The sequence below is a fragment of the Oncorhynchus clarkii genome, unplaced genomic scaffold, assembly GCF_045791955.1.
Source record: "Oncorhynchus clarkii lewisi isolate Uvic-CL-2024 unplaced genomic scaffold, UVic_Ocla_1.0 unplaced_contig_9002_pilon_pilon, whole genome shotgun sequence".
Taxonomy (NCBI): Eukaryota; Metazoa; Chordata; class Actinopteri; order Salmoniformes; family Salmonidae; genus Oncorhynchus; species Oncorhynchus clarkii.
Window position 1 is genome coordinate 40,540 of NW_027257976.1, and position 24,635 is coordinate 65,174.

At 44.8% G+C, this 24,635-nt stretch overlaps 1 protein-coding gene across 1 annotated transcript in view; it reads right to left on the reverse strand.

Moving 5' to 3' along the window:
* Window positions 1-2,332: 2,332 nt before the first annotated feature.
* Window positions 2,333-24,635, reverse strand: part of LOC139394375 (hyaluronan synthase 2-like) — a 29,780-nt gene continuing 7,477 nt past the window's right edge. The window contains exons 2-4 of the mRNA XM_071142429.1: window positions 17,903-18,529; window positions 7,591-7,692; window positions 2,333-4,223 (exon numbers count right to left, since the gene is read on the reverse strand). Of these exons, the coding sequence (XP_070998530.1) occupies window positions 3,288-4,223; window positions 7,591-7,692; window positions 17,903-18,529 (1,665 nt within the window). The 3' untranslated portion in view covers window positions 2,333-3,287. The remainder of the gene's footprint in view (window positions 4,224-7,590; window positions 7,693-17,902; window positions 18,530-24,635) is intronic.

Sequence of the window (24,635 nt, forward strand, 5' to 3'; positions counted from 1 at the left end):
CGTCAGCCAGGGGCCGCCAGTGCCGCCCGTCAGCCAGGGGCCGCCAGTGCCGCCCGTCAGCCAGGGGCCGCCAGTGCCGCCAGTCAACCAGGGGCCGCCAGTGCCGCCCGTCAGCCAGGGGCCGCCAGTGCCGCCAGTCAGCCAGGGGCCGCCAGTCAACCAGGGGCCGCCAGTGCCGCCAGTCAGCCAGGTGCCGCCAGTCAGCCAGGGGCCGCTAGAGCCCCTCCGCCCGGAGCAGCTGCCCCTCTGTCCCGAGCAGCTGCCCCTCTGTCCCGAGCTGCTGCCGCCCCTCTGTCCCGAGCTGCTGCCGCCCCTCTGTCCCGAGCTGCTGCCGCCCCTCGGTCCCGAGCAGCTGCCGCCCCTCTGTCCCGAGCTGCTGCCGCCCCTCTGTCCCGAGCAGCTGCCGCCCCTCTGTCCCGAGCAGCTGCTTCACCTCTGTCCCGAGCTGCCCCTCTGTCCCAAGCAGCCCCTCTGTCCAGTGGGGTCATTGAGAGGGGTGGGCATGGGGAGTAAGCCACGGAGGCGGACAATACGGCGGACTAAGACAATGGCGAAGTGGGGTCCGCGTCCCGCGCCAGAGCCGCCACCGCGGACAGACGCCCACCCAGACCCTCCCCTATAGGTCAAGGTTTTGCGGCCGGAGTCCGCACCTTTGGGGGGGGGTACTGTCACGTTCTGACCTCTATTTCCTTTGTTTTTGTATTTATTTAGTATGGTCAGGGCGTGAGTTGGGTGGGCAGTCTATGTTTGTTTTTCTATGTTTTGGGGCAGTTCTATGTTTTCGGCCTAGTATGGTTCTCAATCAGAGGCAGGTGTCATTAGTTGTCTCTGATTGAGAATCATACTTAGGTAGCCTGGGTTTCACTGTTTGTTTGTGGGTGATTGTTCCTGTTTTTGTGTTTTGCACCAGACAGGGCTGTTTTGAGTTCTCACGTTTCTTGTTTTGTTTTCGTTAGTTTGTTCATGTATAGGTTCGTCAATAAATACAATGAACAACCACCACGCTGCGCTTTGGTCCGCCTTTACTTCACAAGAGGAGAACCGTTACAACTACGCTAGTGAGAATGTCTCATTTTATGTGCAAACAAGTGTGTTTTACTGACCATCAGTGTTATAAGACACGAGGGAGTCACACATATTCATTATGACAGAAGTAGTATTACAGATCAATGATGACAACTTTCTAGACATAGTAAGACATCATTTATTTATTGTTTGGCACAACACAAAAGTGCTTCATGATAATACTACCCATGATCCCAAAGTCACGGTTCAATATTCGGTCTGATCAATTCTAATAAAATGGATTAAAATGTGTTCTTAAACTCTCTAAAGAGTCAATAATCAATACTCTGGAATAGATCATTACATTTTTGCGAAAATGTATCTTTTGGGATTTTAATCTGATGTGGATTAACGCATTGTTTATACAATTTTCAGAACGCATCATGTGACGAATGTCCTCATGTGAACTCGTATGAAACCTTGAAACCTATTTCAGGAAGTCCTACAGTAAGGCAAGAGGTGGTCAAAACCGCCGCCTGAAGAGATACTGCGTGGCAGGCTTTTGCTCCTGCCCTGCAGTAACAGTTAGTCTGGTCCCAGATCAGTGTGTGCTGATCAGTAGATTAGAGTGTGTTAGAGCTAGCCTGGTCCCAGATCAGTTTGTGCTGATCAGTAAATTATAGTGTGTTAGAGCTAACCTGGTCCCAGATCAGTTTGTGCTGATCAGTAGATTAGAGTGTGTTAGAGCTAGCCTGGTCCCAGATCAGTTTGTGCTGATCAGTAAATGGGAGTGTGTTAGAGCTAGCCTGGTCCCAGATCAGTTTGTGCTGATCAGTAAATTATAGTGTGTTAGAGCTAGCCTGGTCCCAGATCAGTTTGTGCTGATCAGTAGATTAGAGTGTGTTAGAGCTAGTCTGGTCCCAGATTAGTTTGTGCTGATCGGTAAATTAGAGTGTGTTAGAGCTAGCCTGGTCCCAGATCAATTTGTGCTGATCAGTAGATTAAAGTGTGTTAGAGCTAGCCTGGTCCCAGATCAATTTGTGCTGATCAGTAGATTAAAGTGTGTTAGAGCTAGCCTGGTCCCAGATCTGTTTGTGCTGTCTTGCTAATTTAGATTTGCGAAAGGCTATGTTAAGATTAGGGCTGGAGCAAAATCCTGCAGAACGGCTACCTCTCCAAAACCAACGATGGTCTCTATAAGGTCTATTATGAAATGTATATTATCAAATATATAATTATCTATAAACCACAGAATCTTCTTATAAATATTGCTGGTTTTCTCTCAATGTACATTAAAAAAAACAGGTTAATCACCCTTCTTGTATTCAATAACTTATCCCTAGAATTGCATTTTATTGTTATCATTGCAGACAAAAACCCAGCTGTTAACTTCACATTTTTGATCAGATACACACATCATTGTTATAACAGTTGAATGCACAATGCATTTTTTTTCTCTCCATTTTATATAAAAAAAAATGAATGAAAATAAAGAATCTTTGGTGTTTATTAAAGCAAAAATAGAATTTAAAAAAAGTCTATATAAAAAGGCATTAAAATATAATATGTAAATTACAAAGTAACACGTCAACAGATACAGCATGGCCAAAGAACTGAGAAATTCCAGCTTTGACTTTCATTAACAACTGTGTATAAAAAAAAGAGGACAAATATGACCAAAAAAACATCATAAATTATGTTATAATCGAGAACGAGCCATTTTCTGGGTGCTTCCCGATCACTCACTCATACACTGAAAAGCATACCCACTGAGGTATTTCATCTTCAAATGACTCTGTCAAGCATTATGCACAATGGGAGTGAGACTTTAAAAGTGCATAGACATTATGCACATCATCTCTGTGTATCTATGTGGAAAAACAGGATGTCCATTTGGTGGTTTTCCATTTGGCAAAACACATCACCAACAAGTGTTTTTTTACCTCATCATCATAATATTTCAGAAGGAAATATCTGTAGTTTCTTGTTGCAGTCAGTCACAGCAGCAATGATATCGCTCTTCTGGCATCGTCACTTCACGTCACCTGCCGAGAGTCCAACAATCAATGAGCAGTTTGAGATTCTTCACTTTGTAAACGTTGAGAGGGAGCATGTCTACGTCTCGAACTGCACCCTGATCCGTAAAAAGTGTGTTACTTTTTTGGCCAGAACCCCGTATGGACCCTGGTGAAAAGTAGTGCACTATACAGGAAATAGAGTGGTGTTTAAGACCCAATCGAGGAGTTTCAGTGGAGGAGGAGGAGGAGGAAAAGAGGAAGATGTCATACATCCAGCACCATATCATACTGCTGTTCTTTCTTCCTCTTGCCACATTTAGTGATCAGTACCATGTACAACGTCAAGAGCATGACCCAGTAGCTGGCGTACACTATCGCACCAACGATTAAGACTATCTTTTCAGAGTCTGGAAAAGGAGAATCTTTTCTGGTTTCCTGGACGACCGTATAGATAATGCCAAGGAAGAGGATGGTGAACCAGACCGATATGGGAACGAGCCCTACGAAGTTAGTCACGATCGTCTTCCTCCCTGACGTGCCCCAGCCAGCCTTGTTTATGGTGGCGATAGCGAACATCTTGGCCGGTAGCAGACTGGACATGTACAACACTGAGTAGAAGGACATGAAGACCATGACAATGTTGCCCCTCATGCAAGAGGCAAAGGAGGACTTGATGAGGGCGACCGCCTGGACGATCAACAGGAAGAGAAGGATATTCCAGATCCTCCCCTGGTAGAACAGCTGTATCGCCGTGGCGATGAGGAAGAAGGGGAAGAACCCGGTGATGACAGCCTCGTAGGTCATCCAGAGGTGGTGTTTGTGGAACCACATGGCGTTGTAGAGCCACTCTCTGAAGTAAGACTTACTCCACCGGGTCTGCTGGTTCAGCCAGCGCAGGTAGGTGATGGGGGTCTCGGTCAGGCACTTGGACCGGGCTGTGTACTTGGTGGCGTAGCCCAGGCTCAGCACGCGGTTGGTCAGGTGGCGGTCGTCGCCGAAGCTACAGTGGCTGCCCATGAAGGTCTGGTTGTACCAATCCTCTATGAACTCGTGGAGCAGGTTGTTCCTGTACATTCCCAGTGGTCCGCTGATACACTGGACACAGCCGAAGTAGGACTGACACGCTCGCTCGATGTTGAAGGCCATCCAGTAACGGACGCTGCTAAGAAACGAGATCCAGGACTCGTATTTGTTCAGGATCTGTGGAGGAAGAAAGACACATAGGGTCAGGGTATTTAAGTTGGTTAACAACTGCTGTAAACACATTCTATAGTGTCAGCATTGCAACCAAACGGCACAATCGTGGGCAATTGGTTTAAGGACCCCTAATTAGCAAAAGAAAATGCTATCAACTCTCCCAGAGCTCCTACAAATGTTCCACCTATCAACCTGCTATTGTGTAGAATTCTCACATGGGAGTAATCAATGTAAGCCTAAGGTATAGGCTAACTCAATTTTGTCGAGGAATGTCCTGTTGTGTAGATACATTTTTATAGTTTGTATTATTTGGTATTCGGGGAACTTTAAATGAAATAAGGGCAGATTTGGTCCTCAACAACAGTGTAGGCTTAACCATGAGTCTTACTCTTGTCCAGAATACTTTACAGGATCATAAAAGAAAGCACTAAAGCTATATTTTATGCACTGAAGCTTACTTGTTGAAAAAGCTATCAAAATACTTTTACTAGGTTTGTGTTTATTTCTTTGTAGCTTCTTAGATGTGGGCCGTAAAGGCATCAACATCACTACATCGTTTAATAAACCACAGGGTGAGAAGATTCTCTCAGCTTAACCCGGAGCAACTCTGAAGATTCTCTCAGTTTAACCCGGAGCAACTCTGAAGATTCTCTCAGCTCAACCCGGAGCAACTCTGAAGATTCTCTCAGTTTAACCTGGAGCAACTCTGAAGATTCTCTCAGTTTAACCCGGAGCAACTCTGAAGATTCTCTCAGCTCAACCCGGAGCAACTCTGAAGATTCTCTCAGCTCAACCCGGAGCAACTCTGAAGATTCTCTTAGCTTAACCCGGAGCAACTCTGAAGATTCTCTCAGTTTAACCCGGAGCAACTCTGAAGATTCTCTCAGCTCAACCCGGAGCAACTCTGAAGATTCTCTCAGCTCAACCCGGAGCAACTCTGAAGATTCTCTCAGCTCAACCCGGAGCAACTCTGAAGATTCTCTCAGTTTAACCCGGAGCAACTCTGAAGATTCTCTCAGTTTAACCCGGAGCAACTCTGAAGATTCTCTCAGCTTAACCCAGAGCAACTCTGAAGATTCTCTCAGTATAATCCGGAGCAACTCTGAAGATTCTCTCAGTTTAACCCGGAGCAACTCTGAAGATTCTCTCAGTTTAACCCGGAGCAACTCTGAAGATTCTCTCAGCTCAACCCAGAGCAACTCTGAATATTCTCTCAGCTCAACCCGGAGCAACTCTGAAGATTCTCTCAGCTTAACCCGGAGCAACTCTGAAGATTCTCTCAGTTTAACCCGGAGCAACTCTGAAGATTCTCTCAGCTTAACCCGGAGCAACTCTGAAGATTCTCTCAGTTTAACCCGGAGCAACTCTGAAGATTCTCTCAGTTTAACCCGGAGCAACTCTGAAGATTCTCTCAGTTTAACCCGGAGCAACTCTGAAGATTCTCTCAGCTCAACCCGGAGCAACTCTGAATATTCTCTCAGTTTAACCCGGAGCAACTCTGAAGATTCTCTCAGTTTAACCCGGAGCAACTCTGAAGATTCTCTCAGTTTAACCCGAAGCAACTCTGAAGATTCTCTCAGTTTAACCCGAAGCAACTCTGAAGATTCTCTCAGTTTAACCCGGAGCAACTCTGAAGATTCTCTCAGTTTAACCCGGAGCAACTCTGAAGATTCTCTCAGTTTAACCCGGAGCAACTCTGAAGATTCTCTCAGTTTAACCCGGAGCAACTCTGAAGATTCTCTCAGTTTAACCCGGAGCAACTCTGAAGATTCTCTCAGTTTAACCCGGAGCAACTCTGAAGATTCTCTCAGCTTAACCCGGAGCAACTCGGAAGATTCTCTCAGTTTAACCCGGAGAAACTCTGAAGATTCTCTCAGTTTAACCCGGAGCAACTCTGAAGATTCTCTCAGTTTAACCCGGAGCAACTCTGAAGATTCTCTCAATTTAACCCGGAGCAACTCTGAAGATTCTCTCAGTTTAACCCGGGGCAACTCTGAAGATTCTCTCAGTTTAACCCGGAGCAACTCTGAAGATTCTCTCAGCTTAACCCGGAGCAACTCTGACGATTCTCTCAGTTTAACCCAGAGCAACTCTGAAGATTCTCTCAGTTTAACCCGGAGCAACTCTGAAGATTCTCTCAGCTTAACCCGGAGCAACTCTGAAGATTCTCTCAGCTTAACTCGGAGCAACTCTGAAGATTCTCTCAGTTTAACCCGGGGCAACTCTGAAGATTCTCTCAGTTTAACCCGGAGCAACTCTGAAGATTCTCTCAGTTTAACCCGCTGCAACTCTGAAGATTCTCTCAGTTTAACCCAGAGCAACTCTGAAGATTCTCTCAATTTAACCCGGAGCAACTCTGAAGATTCTCTCAGTTTAACCCGGGGCAACTCTGAAGATTCTCTCAGTTTAACCCGGAGCAACTCTGAAGATTCTCTCAGCTTAACCCGGAGCAACTCTGACGATTCTCTCAGTTTAACCCAGAGCAACTCTGAAGATTCTCTCAGTTTAACCCGGAGCAACTCTGAAGATTCTCTCAGCTTAACCCGGAGCAACTCTGAAGATTCTCTCAGCTTAACTCGGAGCAACTCTGAAGATTCTCTCAGTTTAACCCGGAGCAACTCTGAAGATTCTCTCAGCCCACATGTGTTTGACACCATTTCATTCAGTCCATAAACCTAATCCAGACATTATTATGAGCCGTCCTCCCCTCAGCAGTATCCACTGGGTTAGATGACCCACCTGCACACCCAGTACATCTCTGAAAGCAGTTGGACAACCCTAGCTTTGTATCCATGCCGTATGTACTGTAGGTGCTGAACCACAGGAGGTTGGTGGCACCTTAATTGGGGAGGACGGTGCTCGTGGTAATGACTGGAGTGGAATGAGTGGAATGGTATCAAATACATCAAACACATGGTTTGCTGCCATTCCATTTACTCCATTCCAGACATTATTATGAGCCGTCCTCCCCTCAGCAGACTCCACTGTGCTGAACCCAACACTAGTATTCTATCAACAGAAGACTGGAGCTGGTTTCAGCACCTACAGTACGGTACCAGGCTAGGAGAACACAGTCTCAGACAAACAGACTAGTCAATAACAATGGAGACTGGAGCTGGTTTCAGCACCTACAGTATGGTACCAGGCTAGGAGAACACAGTCTCAGACAAACAGACTAGTCAATAACAATGGTAGGAGCTGGTTTCAGCACCTACAGTACGGTACCAGGCTAGGAGAACACAGTCTCAGACATACAGACTAGTCAATAACAATGGAGACTGGAGCTGGTTTCAGCACCTACAGTACGGTACCAGGCTAAGAGAACACAGTCTCAGACAAACAGACTAGTCAATAACAATGGAGACATTACCTGGACGTCTCCTCCCACTCCTCCCACCATGGGGTCTTCCTCCAGAACCTTTACCATCTCCACAGAGGACGCAGGATCCAGCATAGTGTCAGAGTCACACACCTGAAACACAAGGGGGGACACACAATTCTGTTGAATCCACAAAACACTTCACACCTGAAACACAAGGGTACACACTATCCAATTCAATCCCCAAAACACTTCTCTCTCTCACTCACTCACTCACTCACTCACTCACTCACTCACTCACTCACTCACACACACACACACACACACACACACACACACACACACACACACACACACACACACACACACAAACAACACAAAGTTAGAAAGTTAAACTAGGCCAGAAGATCTCGTTACACAGACAGAGTCCTTCATCAAGTTTTTGGGCGGGATATGTTTGTTTTATATTGGCCAATTTGACCAATCAGCAGCGCAGAAATTACACTGATTACTGATGTTCAGGGTTGGTACATTAATTACACTAATTACTGATGTTCAGGGTTGGTACATTAATTACACTGATTACTGATGTACAGGGTTGGTACATTAATTACACTGATTACTGATGTACAGGGTTGGTACATTAATTACACTGATTACTGATGTACAGGGTTGGTACATTAATTACACTGATTACTGATGTTCAGGGTTGGTACATTAATTACACTGATTACTGATGTACAGGGTTGGTACATTAATTACACTGATTACTGATGTACAGGGTTGGTACATTAATTACACTGATTACTGATGTTCAGGGTTGGTACATAAATTACACTGATTACTGATGTACAGGGTTGGTACATTAATTACACTGATTACTGATGTACAGGGTTGGTACATTAATTACACTGATTACTGATGTACAGGGTTGGTACATTAATTACACTGATTACTGATGTACAGGGTTGCTACATTAATTACACTGATTACTGATGTACAGGGTTGGTACATTAATTACACTGATTACTGATGTTCAGGGTTGGTACACTAATTACACTGATTACTGACGTACAGGGTTGGTACATTAATTACACTGATTACTGATGTACAGGGTTGGTACATTAATTACACTGATTACTGATGTACAGGGTTGGTACATTAATTACACTGATTACTGATGTACAGGGTTGGTACATTAATTACACTGATTACTGATGTACAGGGTTGGTACACTGATTACTGATGTTCAGGGTTGGTACATTAATTACACTGATTACTGATGTACAGGGTTGGTACATTAATTACACTGATTACTGATGTACAGGGTTGGTACATTAATTACACTGATTACTGATGTACAGGGTTGGTACATTAATTACACTGATTACTGACGTACAGGGTTGGTACATAAATTACACTGATTACTGATGTACAGGGTTGCTACATTAATTACACTGATTACTGACGTACAGGGTTGGTACATTAATTACACTGATTACTGACGTACAGGGTTGCTACATTAATTACACTGATTACTGATGTACAGGGTTGGTACATTAATTACACTGATTACTGACGTACAGGGTTGGTACATTAATTACACTGATTACTGATGTTCAGTGTTGGTACATTAATTACAATGATTACTGACGTACAGGGTTGGTACATTAATTAACTGACGTTCAGGGTTGGTACATTAATTACACTGATTACTGACGTACAGGGTTGGTACATAAATTACACTGATTACTGATGTACAGGGTTGGTACATTAATTACACTGATTACTGATGTACAGGGTTGGTACATTAATTACACTGATTACTGATGTACAGGGTTGGTACATTAATTACACTGATTACTGATGTACAGGGTTGGTACATTAATTACACTGATTACTGATGGACAGGGTTGGTACATGAATTACACTAATTACTGATGTACAGGGTTGGTACATTAATTACACTGATTACTGACGTACAGGGTTGGTACATTAATTACACTGATTACTGATGTACAGGGTTGGTACATTAATTACACTGATTACTGATGGACAGGGTTGGTACATTAATTACACTGATTACTGATGTACAGGGTTGCTACATTAATTACACTGATTACTGATGGACAGGGTTGGTACATTAATTACACTGATTACTGATGTACAGGGTTGCTACATTAATTACACTGATTACTGATGGACAGGGTTGGTACATTAATTACACTGATTACTGATGTACAGGGTTGCTACATTAATTACACTGATTACTGATGTACAGGGTTGGTACATTAATTACACTGATTACTGATGTACAGGGTTGGTACATTAATTACACTGATTACTGATGTACAGGGTTGGTACATTAATTACACTGATTACTGATGTACAGGGTTGCTACATTAATTACACTGATTACTGATGTACAGGGTTGGTACATTAATTACACTGATTACTGACGTACAGGGTTGGTACATTAATTACACTGATTACTGATGTACAGCGTTGCTTTGTGTTTCTTTGAAACTCTTTTGGATGTCAAGTTGAAGCTTTGTTTGCAACGTGGATGTTTCCCCGGAAAGATCGTTCCAAAACAAGTTAGTGTCAAGTGGGAAGGTCCGTCAGTTGGTCAACAAACAACCGTGTGAGTAAAGTCATATCTGCAGTTTCTCTTCACAGATTAGAAAGGTTTCTTCAGTCACTCCTTAATTGGGAATGATTTCATTGGGTAAGTGAAGTCATTGGGGCCGCTGTTTGGGACGTCATCCTGTACTGGAAGTGATACAGTAAGGTTGTGTTCTGACTGAGAGAGGGTTGTGGTTGGTTGTGTTCTGACTGTGAGAGGGTTATGATTGGTTGTGTTCTGACTGAGAGAGGGTTGTGATTGGTTGTGTTCTGACTGAGAGAGGGTTGTGGTTGGTTGTGTTCTGACTGAGAGAGGGTTGTTATTGGTTGTGTTCTGACTGAGAGAGGGTTGTGGTTGGTTGTGTTTTGACTGTGAGAGGGTTGTGATTGGTTGTGTTCTGACTGAGAGAGGGTTGTGATTGGTTGTGTTCTGACTGAGAGAGGGTTGTTATTGGTTGTGTTCTGACTGAGAGGGTTGTGATTGGTTGTGTTCTGACTGAGAGAGGGTTGTGATTGGTTGTGTTCTGACTGAGAGAGGGTTGTGATTGGTTGTGTTCTGACTGAGAGAGGGTTGTTATTGGTTGTGTTCTGACTGAGAGGGTTGTGATTGGTTGTGTTCTGACTGAGAGAGGGTTGTGATTGGTTGTGTTCTGACTGAGACAGGGTTGTGATTGGTTGTATTCTGACTGAGAGAGGGTTGTTATTGGTTGTGTTCTGACTGAGAGGGTTGTGATTGGTTGTGTTCTGACTGAGAGGGTTGTGATTGGTTGTGTACTGACTGAGAGAGGGTTGTGATTGGTTGTGTTCTGACTGAGAGAGGGTTGTGATTGGTTGTGTTCTGACTGAGAGAGGGTTGTTATTGGTTGTGTTCAGACTGAGAGAGGGTTGTGATTGGTTGTGTTCTGACTGAGAGAGGGTTGTGATTGGTTGTGTTCTGACTGAGAGAGGTTTGTGTTCTGATTGGTTGTGTTCTGATTTAGAGAGGGTTGTGTTGTGATTGGTTGTGTTCTGACTGGGAGAGGGTTGTGATTGGTTGTGTTCTGACAGAGAGGGTTGTGTTATGATTGGTTGTGTTCTGACTGAGAGAGGGTTGTGTTGTGATTGGTTGTGTTCTGACTGAGAGAGGGTTGTGTTGTGATTGGTTGTTTTCTGATTGAGAGAGGGTTGTGATTGGTTGTGTTCTGATTGAGAGAGGGTTGTGTTGTGATTGGTTGTTTTCTGATTGAGAGAGGGTTCCGTTGTGATTGGTTGTTTTCTGATTGAGAGAGGGTTCCGTTGTGATTGGTTGTTTTCTGATTGAGAGAGGTTTGTGATTGATTGTGTTCTGATTGAGAGAGGGTTCCGTTGTGATTGGTTGTTTTCTGATTGAGAGAGGTTTGTGATTGGTTGTGTTCTGATGGTGACAGAGATTTTGTAGTATAGCTGTATAGCTTCAAAATGGTCATATATGGAGAAAGATCAGCTGTTTGAATTGTTTGAAGAGGAATACATTTAGATTGTGTAGCGCTGTAATAATTCAATTTCTATCTTTCTGCTGTAAGAGCAATGTATTAAAACACAAATGGCATGAAAGGAGAGTAACTAAAGAGAATGATATGGCCAGAAGATAATCAAACCACCTCAGGAAAAGACTTCTGTACCCCTAACCAGTCTATTGGTTTTGATACACAGAACACCAACACACACTCCCCCTTTCCCGGTGAGAACAGATACCCATGCGTAGGTAGGCATAGCCTGTTGGCACGTCTGCTAATGTGCACAACATTCCTCATGTTATTTTCATCATCAGCAGAGTGTTTGATTAGGCAAAGCTGCATCACTGCCATAGAAATGGAATTCCGTTTCTTTGATCACTGCCCCTTGGCAACCAGTCCCATAGCAACGTTAGCACCAAACCTGTTCTGACGGGTCCATAAATGGCATTAATATTCACAGATCACCCGCATCAAATTACTGCAAAGACTACAGATGCTGAAAACGAAGGGGGAAAGTCCCATTTAATATTTATAGTTTGACTGTAAAAGAGGTAACAGATTGCAGCTGTAACGAGCCACAGCTTGGGGAGATGACATGAAAACTGCTAATAATCAGTTGTTCCTTCGATAAGTGGTTATCGGGAATAGCTTGTGTAAATGGTCTCCTCAGTAAAACATGTTCAATCTGGCGTCAGTCGGTTGATCTGTGCCACAAATACCACAGGGTTTTGACATCACAAAAGGCGAAGGTCGGGGGGGGGGGTCATGAAGTCAGCAGACGAACAATGGATTCACCGCGGTTCCATCTGGATTCATACTACACATAGGACATGTCCTCTGTCTGACAGAGTTGTAGGTCTTCTAATGTAGGACATGTCCTCTGTCTGACAGAGTTGTAGGTCTTCTCCTAATGTAGGACATGTCCTCTGTCTGACAGAGTTGTAGGTCTTCTCCTAACGTAGGACATGTCCTCTGTCTGACAGACAGCGTTGTAGTCCTTCTCCTAACGTAGGACATGTCCTCTGTCTGACAGACAGCGTTGTAGTCCTTCTCCTAACGTAGGACATGTCCTCTGTCTGACAGACAGAGTTGTAGTCCTTCTCCTAACGTAGGACATGTCCTCTGTCTGACAGACAGAGTTGTAGTCCTTCTCCTAACGTAGGACATGTCCTCTGTCTGACAGACAGCGTTGTAGTCCTTCTCCTAACGTAGGACATGTCCTCTGTCTGACAGACAGCGTTGTAGTCCTTCTCCTAACGTAGGACATGTCCTCTGTCTGACAGACAGCGTTGTAGTCCTTCTCCTAACGTAGGACATGTCCTCTGTCTGACAGACAGCGTTGTAGTCCTTCTCCTAACGTAGGACATGTCCTCTGTCTGACAGACAGCGTTGTAGTCCTTCTCCTAACGTAGGACATGTCCTCTGTCTGACAGACAGAGTTGTAGTCCTTCTCCTAACGTAGGACATGTCCTCTGTCTGACAGACAGCGTTGTAGTCCTTCTCCTAACGTAGGACATGTCCTCTGTCTGACAGACAGCGTTGTAGTCCTTCTTCTAACGTAGGACATGTCCTCTGTCTGACAGACAGCGTTGTAGTCCTTCTCCTAACGTAGGACATGTCCTCTGTCTGACAGACAGCGTTGTAGTCCTTCTCCTAACGTAGGACATGTCCTCTGTCTGACAGACAGCGTTGTAGTCCTTCTCCTAACGCCGTAGTACGCCTGTCACATGGAGCTAGTTCCTCGAACAAACGAGGGGTTGTCTGAGGACAGCTTGGGTGTCCTGGGGGGCTTTCCTCTCACAGTGTGGTGAATATTACCCATAATGCACCTGCCAACAGAGTAATGACACCGCAAAGCAATGCAGGGTAACACTCTTTACACTAACTTTCTCTTATGCCTGTGTAGTTAAGTGTTTACCCTATGCCAACATATCAATACATCCACACACAGTTATGGTGAGAATATAAGGTTTAGTTATTTTGACCCTATGGGTCCTGGTCAAAAGTAATGCACTGTATAGGGAAAAAGGGGGTGGTATTTGGGACGCACTCGGCCATGTTAGTTTATTGTGATGATCATGCAGCAACCGGTAGCTAAAGAAAGGTCACGTCAAGTTCATCCACTGATGCAACATATCTTATCAGACATAACAGGACTGCTAAGAGGAATGCTTAAAGGGACAGTTCAACATCATAGCCATCCTCTCCCGCACCACTCCATCGTCAACATATCTTATCAGACATAACAGGACTGCTAAGAGGAATGCTTAAAGGGACAGTTCAACATCATAGCCATCCTCTTCCGCACCACTCCATCGTCAACATATCTTATCAGACATAACAGGACTGCTAAGAGGAATGCTTAAAGGGACAGTTCAACATCATAGCCATCCTCTCCCGCACCACTCCATCGTCAACATGTCTTATCAGACATAACAGGACTGCTAAGAGGAATGCTTAACGGGACAGTTCAACATCATAGCCATCCTCTCCCGCACCACTCCATCGTCAACATATCTTATCAGACAGGACTGCTAAGAGGAATGCTTAAAGGGACAGTTCAACATCATAGCCATCCTCTCCCGCACCACTCCATCGTCAACATATCTTATCAGACATAACAGGACTGCTAAGAGGAATGCTTAAAGGGACAGTTCAACATCATAGCCATCCTCTCCCGCACCACTCCATCGTCAACATATCTTATCAGACATAACAGGACTGCTAAGAGGAATGCTTAAAGGGACAGTTCAACATCATAGCCATCCTCTCCCGCACCACTCCATCGTCAACATATCTTATCAGACAGGACTGCTAAGAGGAATGCTTAAAGGGACAGTTCAACATCATAGCCATCCTCTCCCACACCACTCCATCGTCAACATATCTTATCAGACATAACAGGACTGCTAAGAGGAATGCTTAAAGGGACAGTTCAACGTCATAGCCATCCTCTCCCGCACCACTCCAACGTCAACATATCTTATCAGACATAACAGGACTGCTAAGAGGAATGCTTAAAGGGACAGTTCAACATCATAGCCATCCTCTCCCGCACCACTCCATCGTCAACATGTCTTATCAGACATAACAGGACTGCTAAGAGGAATGCTTAAAGGGACAGTTCAACGTCATAGCCATCCTCTCCCGCACCACTCCATCGTCAACATATCTTATCAGACAGGACTGCTAAGAGGAATGCTTAACGGGACAATTCAACGTCATAGCCATCCTCTCCCACACCACTCCATCGTCAACATATCTTATCAGACAGGACTGCTAAGAGGAATGCTTAACGGGACAATTCAACGTCATAGCCATCCTCTCCAGCACCACTCCAACGTCAACATATCTTATCATACAGGACTGCTAAGAGGAATGCTTAAAGGGACAGTTCAACATCATAGCCATCCTCTCCCGCACCACTCCATCGTCAACATATCTTATCAGACAGGACTGCTAAGAGGAATGCTTAAAGGGACAGTTCAACATCATAGCCATCCTCTCCAGCACCACTCCATCGTCAACATGTCTTATCAGACATAACAGGACTGCTAAGAGGAATGCTTAACGGGACAATTCAACATCATAGCCATCCTCTCCCGCACCACTCCATCGTCAACATATCTTATCAGACAGGACTGCTAAGAGGAATGCTTAACGGGACAATTCAACGTCATAGCCATCCTCTCCCACACCACTCCATCGTCAACATATCTTATCAGACAGGACTGCTAAGAGGAATGCTTAAAGGGACAATTCAACGTTATAGCCATCCTCTCCCACACCACTCCATCGTCAACATGTCTTATCAGACATAACAGGACTGCTAAGAGGAATGCTTAACGGGACAATTTAACGTTATAGCCATCCTCTCCAGCACCACTCCATCGTCAACATATCTTATCAGACAGGACTGCTAAGAGGAATGCTTAACGGGACAATTCAACATCATAGCCATCCTCTCCAGCACCACTCCATCGTCAACATATCTTATCAGACAGGACTGCTAAGAGGAATGCTTAAAGGGACAGTTCAACATCATAGCCATCCTCTCCCGCACCACTCCATCGTCAACATATCTTATCAGACATAACAGGACTGCTAAGAGGAATGCTTAACGGGACAATTCAACGTTATAGCCATCCTCTCCCGCACCACTCCATCGTCAACATGTCTTATCAGACATAACAGGACTGCTAAGAGGAATGCTTAAAGGGACAGTTCAACATCATAGCCATCCTCTCCCGCACCACTCCATCGTCAACATGTCTTATCAGACATAACAGGACTGCTAAGAGGAATGCTTAAAGGGACAATTCAACGTCATAGCCATCCTCTCCCGCACCACTCCATCATCAACATATTTGAAAATGGCACGTTTCTATGTTTAGTAGCACTTGTTGGCTGAAGCTAGTCGTACCAAACGAGTGTGCTAGCATACTCTCTTAAAAACACCTTCACTTTAAAAATGATAAAAGAGCGGCAATAGTACTGTTTGTCCATTTTGAGATGCCGTAGCCAGTATACACTTCCTCAAAATAGTCCGAATTAATCTAAGATAACTCAAGAAATCAGTTTTTTGCCGAAGTGATCTTAGTGATCTTACATCTAACTAAGATGTTTGGTGCTGTGTTTTTCAATGAAAAAATGTGCATGAAAACAAGTCGTCTTATGTTGAATGACAACAAAGACTTTATTGAAGAATCCCTACCGTTGACCAATCACCGACCAAGGGGTGGAAACGTCAGACACCGAACTTAGGCTTGCCTCCAGAAAAAAACTGTGTGTGCACGAACAGCTGAAAAAACCCTGACCGAAGTCCAAAACGAACCAAAATGTCACTAAATGTTGTTATAATACAGTATATGCACGAACTCTACCGAACTGTTTTGGCACCCTATTCCCTATATACTGCACTACTTTTGACCAGGGCCCTTAGGGTAGTGATCAAAAGTAGTGCACTATGTTTGGGAATAGGGTGCCATTTGGGACGTAACCTAAGTCAAGTCAAGTAAGTCATCTGTGTGTTGCCAAGCCAAGGCTTTAACCATCACGATCAGGTACGTTAGACAGACAACCCCACAGTGAGAATAACCACACAGGTCTGGCAGCTAATAGCTAGCTAAAACAGATCTGTGACAAGGACAACACAGTTAGCCCTCCATAAGCTTTGGATCAGAGGTTAGAATTATAACTGAAACCAGGAGTTTACGGTGGAAAGACAGCAGTGTACTAAGCTGCGTCCCAAATGGAGCCCTAGTGGCCCTGGACAAAAGTAGTGCACTGAATAGGTGCACTCCAGTATTATCCAGAGCAGCTTGGAGGACCTACACTCCAGTATTACCCAGAACAGTTTGGAGGACCTACACTCCAGTATTATACAGAACAGTTTGGAGGACCTACACTCCAGTATTATCCAGAACAGTTTGGAGGATCTACACTCCAGTATTATCCAGAGCAGTTTGATCAGACCTACACTCCAGTATTATCCAGTGCAGTTTGGAGGACCTACACTCCAGTATTATCCAGAGCAGTTTGGAGGACCTACACTCCAGTATTATCCAGAACAGCTTGGAGGACCTACACTCCAGTATTATCCAGTGCAGTTTGGAGGACCTACACTCCAGTATTATCCAGAGCAGTTTGGAGGACCTACACTCCAGTATTATCCAGAACAGCTTGGAGGACCTACACTCCAGTATTATACAGAGCAGTTTGGAGGACCTACACTCCAGTATTATCCAGAGCAGTTTGGAGGACCTACACTCCAGTATTATCCAGAGCAGTTTGGAGGACCTACACTCCAGTATTACCCAGAACAGCTTGGAGGACCTACACTCCAGTATTGCTGTATAACTATTCACGATGTACTATATACAGCACAGTTGGTGCTGTTTACTTAGTAAATGTTAATGAAGGAACTTAATACACGCCTTGGGATAGTAGCTAATGCGGATACTGTCACTTTTAAAGTTCCTCACTGAGAATACTGTGTGTTTTGACGCGATGCTATGCAACATGATCTGACTCCAACCTATTAGCCTACAGGTCTCTCCACTTTGTCTGAGTTGGACTGAGTGCAGAAACATATGTAAATGGGTTTCACGCTGAGCTCTAGCACTCTGTGAACAGCATTAGCCTTACAGCCGTAGGGCTACAGTACATACACAAGGCCTCCGCACCATCCTTTTAAAGAAGGAGAGCACAAAAGGGTCTTTGTGTACCCCCACCCTCCAACCCCTCCTCCCCCCAGGACTTACCTGAACATAGTCCACACTCCTCCCCAGGGCTTTGAAGGCTGTGTACATTACTTCCCTCTTGCCTCCCCACTTCTGCATGATGCAGACACATTTATTATTGAGCACAAGGCGCGAGATGGCCTGCAGGCTCTCAGCGTACATCTCGTCCGTCTCCTCAGATCCCCGGTGGTGGTAGTTATTTTTCCAGACGTACGTGGTGGCTTTATCCCACCCCATGATCTCCCGGAAGATCTCCATCATGTAGTTGTCGTCCTCGTTATTCCCGTCGATCACCATGATGACCTTGATGCCCGGGTAGGTCAACCTCTTGACCGATACCAAACACTTCCTCAGGTAGGCCGGGTCCTCCTGATAGGCTGCAATGCACAGGGCCAGTGATTTGGTGAGTTTGATGGGCGTCTCCATGGATCTCCTCATGTTCCGGTGTTCTAGGACAGCAAACAGGCTCTGGATGATAAGGTGGATGACCAGGATGGCCCCATACAGCCCGAAGGACAAGTGGTTTCGTGCCGTGGTGAAAAACTGGTAGCCCATTATGTAGGCGGTAGAGATCCCCACGAGGAGCGAGACTCCAAACATTGTCGTCCCGAAAATTCTTAGGTAGGTGAGAGCTTTGTCACATTTCATCTGGAAAAGCAAACAAGAACATAATCATTGTCAATGTCAAATGAGATGACAGTAGAGACATTCGGTGGGATCAATAATGATATGACAGTAGTGACACTGGGAGGACATTGATATGGTAATTACCAAATGAACACAGCTTCAGATATTAATTGGTCAACTTGTTAGAGATATACAGAAGACATAATGATGATAATGATGATATATGTACCTAATAATCACCATAATGATGATAATGATGATAAATGTACCTAATAATCATCATTACGATGCGTCACTGTAAAAGCTCTTCCCTAACTCTACACTGTCACCATAGCAACAGACTCCATGTTTCACAACAACAACAAAAAACGGGTTCAGATAGACTGTAAACAGACTCCTCCCATCTCTCTCTCCCTACATCCCCCTCCCCAAAATCCCCCTCTAAATGTCAGATGGTTCTCTATGGCCGATTGTTCCCAGTCTCTTTATTAATGCTGCATCCCATCTGCTGGGCAGACGTAAGAGTCGAGCGAGAGAGCGAGCACCACCCTCTGACATCATCTGTTTATATCTCCGTGGGAAGACAAGAGCAGGGAAATGTAAAACGCTGCCTCTCCACTAAAGACCCTTCTGTCACATTGAACAATATGGTGGTACATTTTATCAGTTGAGGCAGTAGGAGGGTGACACCTTTTGTTTAAGGCTTAGACATGTGATAGTTTAAGTGACACTTCAAGGTGTCTAATGCTGTTGAAAAGCAATGAAACACTAATCACGACTTGTTTTATTTGAACGCCAGTTTTTTGGGTCTCCACTAAAGACCCTTCTGTCACAGTGAAGCAGGTAGTAGTGCATCTTGTTACTTGGTTTTAATTAAAGATCTTGGATCTATCATAAGTGACACTTTGATGTGTCCAATGCTGCCTGCATGGGTCTGTCCAGTAACACTAAAGACCCATCTGTCACAATGGAGAACAAAGTGGTACTTCTTGGTCAAGTAAAGGCTGAGGTCTTCTGGGTAGACTATATTAAAGGCAGAGGGCGTCTTGGTAGGTTACATTAAAGGCTGAGATCGTCTTGGTAGGTTACATTAAAGGCTGAGATCGTCTTGGTAGGTTACATTAAAGGCTGAGATCGTCTTGGTAGACTACATTAAAGGCTGAGGGCGTCTTGGTAGACTACATTAAAGGCTGAGATCGTCTTGGTAGACTACATTAAAGGCTGAGGGCGTCTTGGTAGACTACATTAAAGGCTGAGATCGTCTTGGTAGACTACATTAAAGGCTGAGATCGTCTTGGTAGACTACATTAAAGGCTGAGATCGTCTTGGTAGACTACATTAAAGGCTGAGATCGTCTTGGTAGACTATATTAAAGGCTGAGATCGTCTTGGTAGGTTACATTAAAGGCTGAGATCGTCTTGGTAGGTTACATTAAAGGCTGAGATCGTCTTGGTAGACTACATTAAAGGCTGAGGGCGTCTTGGTAGACTACATTAAAGGCTGAGGTCGTCTTGGTAGACTATATTAAAGGCTGAGATCGTCTTGGTAGACTACATTAAAGGCTGAGGTCGTCTTGGTAGACTACATTAAAGGCTGAGATCGTCTTGGTAGACTATATTAAAGGCTGAGATCGTCTTGGTAGACTACATTAAAGGCTGAGGTCGTCTTGGTAGACTACATTAAAGGCTGAGATCGTCTTGGTAGGTTACATTAAAGGCTGAGATCGTCTTGGTAGACTACATTAAAGGCTGAGGGCGTCTTGGTAGACTACATTAAAGGCTGAGGTCGTCTTGGTAGACTACATTAAAGGCTGAGATCGTCTTGGTAGACTATATTAAAGGCTGAGATCGTCTTGGTAGACTACATTAAAGGCTGAGATCGTCTTGGTAGACTACATTAAAGGCTGAGGTCGTCTTGGTAGACTACATTAAAGGCTGAGGTCGTCTTGGTAGACTACATTAAAGGCTGAGATCGTCTTGGTAGACTACATTAAAGGCTGAGGTCGTCTTGGTAGACTACATTAAAGGCTGAGATCGTCTTGGTAGACTACATTAAAGGCTGAGGGCGTCTTGGTAGACTACATTAAAGGCTGAGGGCGTCTTGGTAGACTACATTAAAGGCTGAGATCGTCTTGGTAGACTACATTAAAGGCTGAGATCGTCTTGGTAGACTACATTAAAGGCTGAGATCGTCTTGGTAGACTACATTAAAGGCTGAGATCGTCTTGGTAGACTACATTAAAGGCTGAGATCGTCTTGGTAGACTACATTAAAGGCTGAGATCGTCTTGGTAGACTACATTAAAGGCTGAGGTCGTCTTGGTAGGTTACATTAAAGGCTGAGATCGTCTTGGTAGACTACATTAAAGGCTGAGATCGTCTTGGTAGGTTACATTAAAGGCTGAGGGCGTCTTGGTAGGTTACATTAAAGGCTGAGATCGTCTTGGTAGGTTACATTAAAGGCTGAGGGCGTCTTGGTAGGTTACATTAAAGGCTGAGGTCGTCTGGGTAGACTATATTAAAGGCTGAGGGCATCTTGGTAGACTATATTAAAGGCTGAGGGCATCTTGGTAGACTACATTAAAGGCTGAGATCGTCTTGGTAGGTTACATTAAAGGCTGAGGTCGTCTTGGTAGACTACATTAAAGGCTGAGGTCGTCTTGGTAGACTACATTAAAGGCTGAGATCGTCTTGGTAGGTTACATTAAAGGTTGAGGGCGTCTTGGTAGACTATATTAAAGGCTGAGGTCGTCTTGGTAGACTACATTAAAGGCTGAGATCGTCTTGGTAGGTTACATTAAAGGTTGAGGGCGTCTTGGTAGACTATATTAAAGGCTGAGGTCGTCTTGGTAGACTACATTAAAAGCTGAGGTCGTCTTGGTAGGTTACATTAAAGGCTTATATGTAGTCTAAGTTGCAGTCCAAGTCTGTCTAAAAGCAAAGAACCCCTGCCATGTCTTGTTTGACTTGTGCTTGTAATTAGATTAATTTTAAATCAGCCGCCTCCTTGACTTGGATTAGGGACTGGAACGGGAACAGTGACATATAGAATGCTGCATGCATGGGTCTCTCTCCACGTGACCTAAAGCAGTAGGCGTAAAAGAAACGCCTGAACTAGATCCCCCTACATACTGGTCTGAAACTAGATCCACCTACATACTGGTCTGGAACTAGATCCACCTACATACTGGTCTGAAACTAGATCCTCTACATACTGGTCTGAAACTAGATCCCCCTACATACTGGTCTGAAACTAGATCCCCCTACATACTGGTCTGGAACTAGATTCCCTACATACTGGTCTGAAACTAGATCCTCTACATACTGGTCTGAAACTAGATCCTCTACATACTGGTCTGAAACTAGATCCCCCTACATACGGGTCTGAAACTAGATCCCCCTACATACTGGTTTGAAACTAGATCCCCTACATACTGGTCTGAAACTAAATCCTCTACATACTGGTCTGAAACTAAATCCTCTACATACTGGTCTGAAACTAGATCCCCCTACATACTGGTCTGGAACTAGATTCCCTACATACTGGTCTGAAACTAGATCCTCTACATACTGGTCTGAAACTAGATCCTCTACGTACTGGTCTGAAACTAGATCCTCTACATACTGGTCTGAAACTAGATCCCCCTACATACTGGTCTGAAACTAGATCCTCTACATACTGGTCTGAAACTAGATCCTCTACATACTGGTCTGAAACTAGATCCCCCTACATACTGGTCTGAAACTAGATCCTCTACATACTGGTCTGAAACTAGATCCCCCTACATACTGGTCTGAAACTAGATCCTCTGCATACTGGTCTGAAACTAAATCCCCTACATCCTGGTCTTGACAAGAAGGAAATAAATTGTCGGGGGAGGTTCTCTTCTGCACTGTTCAACCAATCCAGTAAATGTAGAGGATGAGTTAAGATGGAGTGTCTCCTTGTTAACATCCAAAAGTGGAAGACACGTGAAGTCACAGGCTCTCTTTCCATTTCCCCTGAAAACTGGAACATCCGGTTGTTGGGGACTCAGCAGAGGCTACTCTCCATGAAAAACCTCTCTATCTGTCACAGTGAAGAAGAAGCTGGTACATCGTGGTTAAAGTCTTGGATATGTGATTGCATAAGTGACACCTTGAAGTGTTTCGGTGCTGTTGTGAAGCAAAGAAACCCTGATACGCCTTGTGTCTAGACCGTAGTTTGGTTTCTTTTTGTTAAATCAGCCACCTCTTTGGCATCGAATAAGGCCTGGATCACTTGATACAGGATGAAAAGTGGATGTAATCAGTGTGTGAGGCGAGCTGAGTGCTGAACTGGCATGTTTCTGGACTTTTAAGCGTCATCACATTTACAAGACCTCTGACTCCATTCCCCTCCATATGGTCCATAAGTCCCCACCCCTTGGCCAACTGGTTAACCTAACGCATTGGTGTTACCGTCTGTAGTGTTAAACCAGTACAAAGAGTGTCCAAACCCTAAAATCTTTATTTTCAAGTCTCACTGTTGTAGGCTACACTTTGTGTGAACTGTGAACCTAAACCCCCTCATTCAGATGGTGCTAAAAAAGCCTAGATAACTAAACCCTGCGGGCCAGATGCAGAAGGATTAACCACTAATGTGTGTGTGAAGTGACGTTTTGCCTGCCCCCCCCTCCCTCCTCCTCCTCCCCTTAACCCCCTTGTACCTCCGGACCCTATGTAGATCTAAACCCTAGTTTGATGTTGGTAATGATGTGTTGTTGTTGATGGGGGCCGGGGGGGGGGGGGGGGGGGGGGTGCTCATTTTGGAAGTGGGCTGCTCATTTGACGGCTACTTGGAGCAGGCCTTTGCCGAGAAGCTGCTTAAGCACCAGTCCCTCGTGGCACGCTTGGACAGCCTCGGGTGGAGCCTCCAGATTGTGGGCCTGACGAAAACTAGGACAAAGAAATTGGCTAGGTACTGTTCTGTTTCAGCTGTCGTGGACTGTTTGGAGAAGGAGGTGCTTTCTGTACCCTTGAGTGCCATGTGTACAGGGACCTTTGAAATGTTTGAACTGAAATAAAATGTACTTGGTGGATGTAAATAAAGTATTTCAAATGTGTGTGTGTGCACGTGTGTGTGTGTGTGTGTGCACGTGTGTGTGCACGTGTGCGACATTGAGGGTGTCATCAACGTATTGAGATGATGTCACCTCACAGTTGCACAAGGCCCTGTGTGTGTTGTCCCTGGGCTGTTTGCCGGTGGGTTAGCTTGAACACTTGCAGACTGACAATACGTCCCAAATGGCACCCTGTATAGTGCACTACTTTTGACCAGAGCCATATGGGCCCTTGTTTAATATTAATGCACTATATAGGGAATAGTGCGCCATTTGCAACGCGGACTGACTGACGCACTGTGTTGGCTGGGTCTGGGGCTGGGGCTGGGTCTGGGCCTGGGTCTGGGCGGGACACTCCCTTTGCCTGAGATAACACCGCCAATGATCTCAATTGATAGTGAGTAAGGCTGAGTAAGTGATGGGGGATGTTGGAGAGTGAAGGCTGAGTTAGTGAAGGGGGATGTTGGAGAGTGAAGGCTGAGTTAGTGATGGAGGATGTTGGAGAGTGAAGGCTGAGTTAGTGATGGAGGATGTTGGAGTGTGAAGGCTGAGTTAGTGATGGAGGATGTTAGAGAGTGAAGGCTGAGTTAGTGATGGGGGATGTTGGAGAGTGAAGGCTGAGTTAGTGATGGAGGATGTTGGAGAGTGAAGGCTGAGTTAGTGATGTTGGAGAGTGAAGGCTGAAGGGGGATGTTGGAGAGTGAAGGCTGAGTTAGTGATGGAGGATGTTGGAGAGTGAAGGCTGAGTTAGTGAAGGTGGATGTTGGAGAGTGAAGGCTGAGTTAGTGATGGAGGATGTTGGAGAGTGAAGGCTGAGTTAGTGAAGGTGGATGTTGGAGAGTGAAGGCTGAGTTAGTGATGGAGGATGTTGGAGAGTGAAGGCTGAGTTAGTGAAGGTGGATGTTGGAGAGTGAAGGCTGAGTTAGTGAAGGGGGATGTTGGAGAGTGAAAGTAACCAATAAAAACCTTGTGGCTGCAGCCAACTGCAAATCTAACACGTCATGTTGTACCGTGCTATAACTACAGTTGAGGTAGCGTGAGAGAGTGT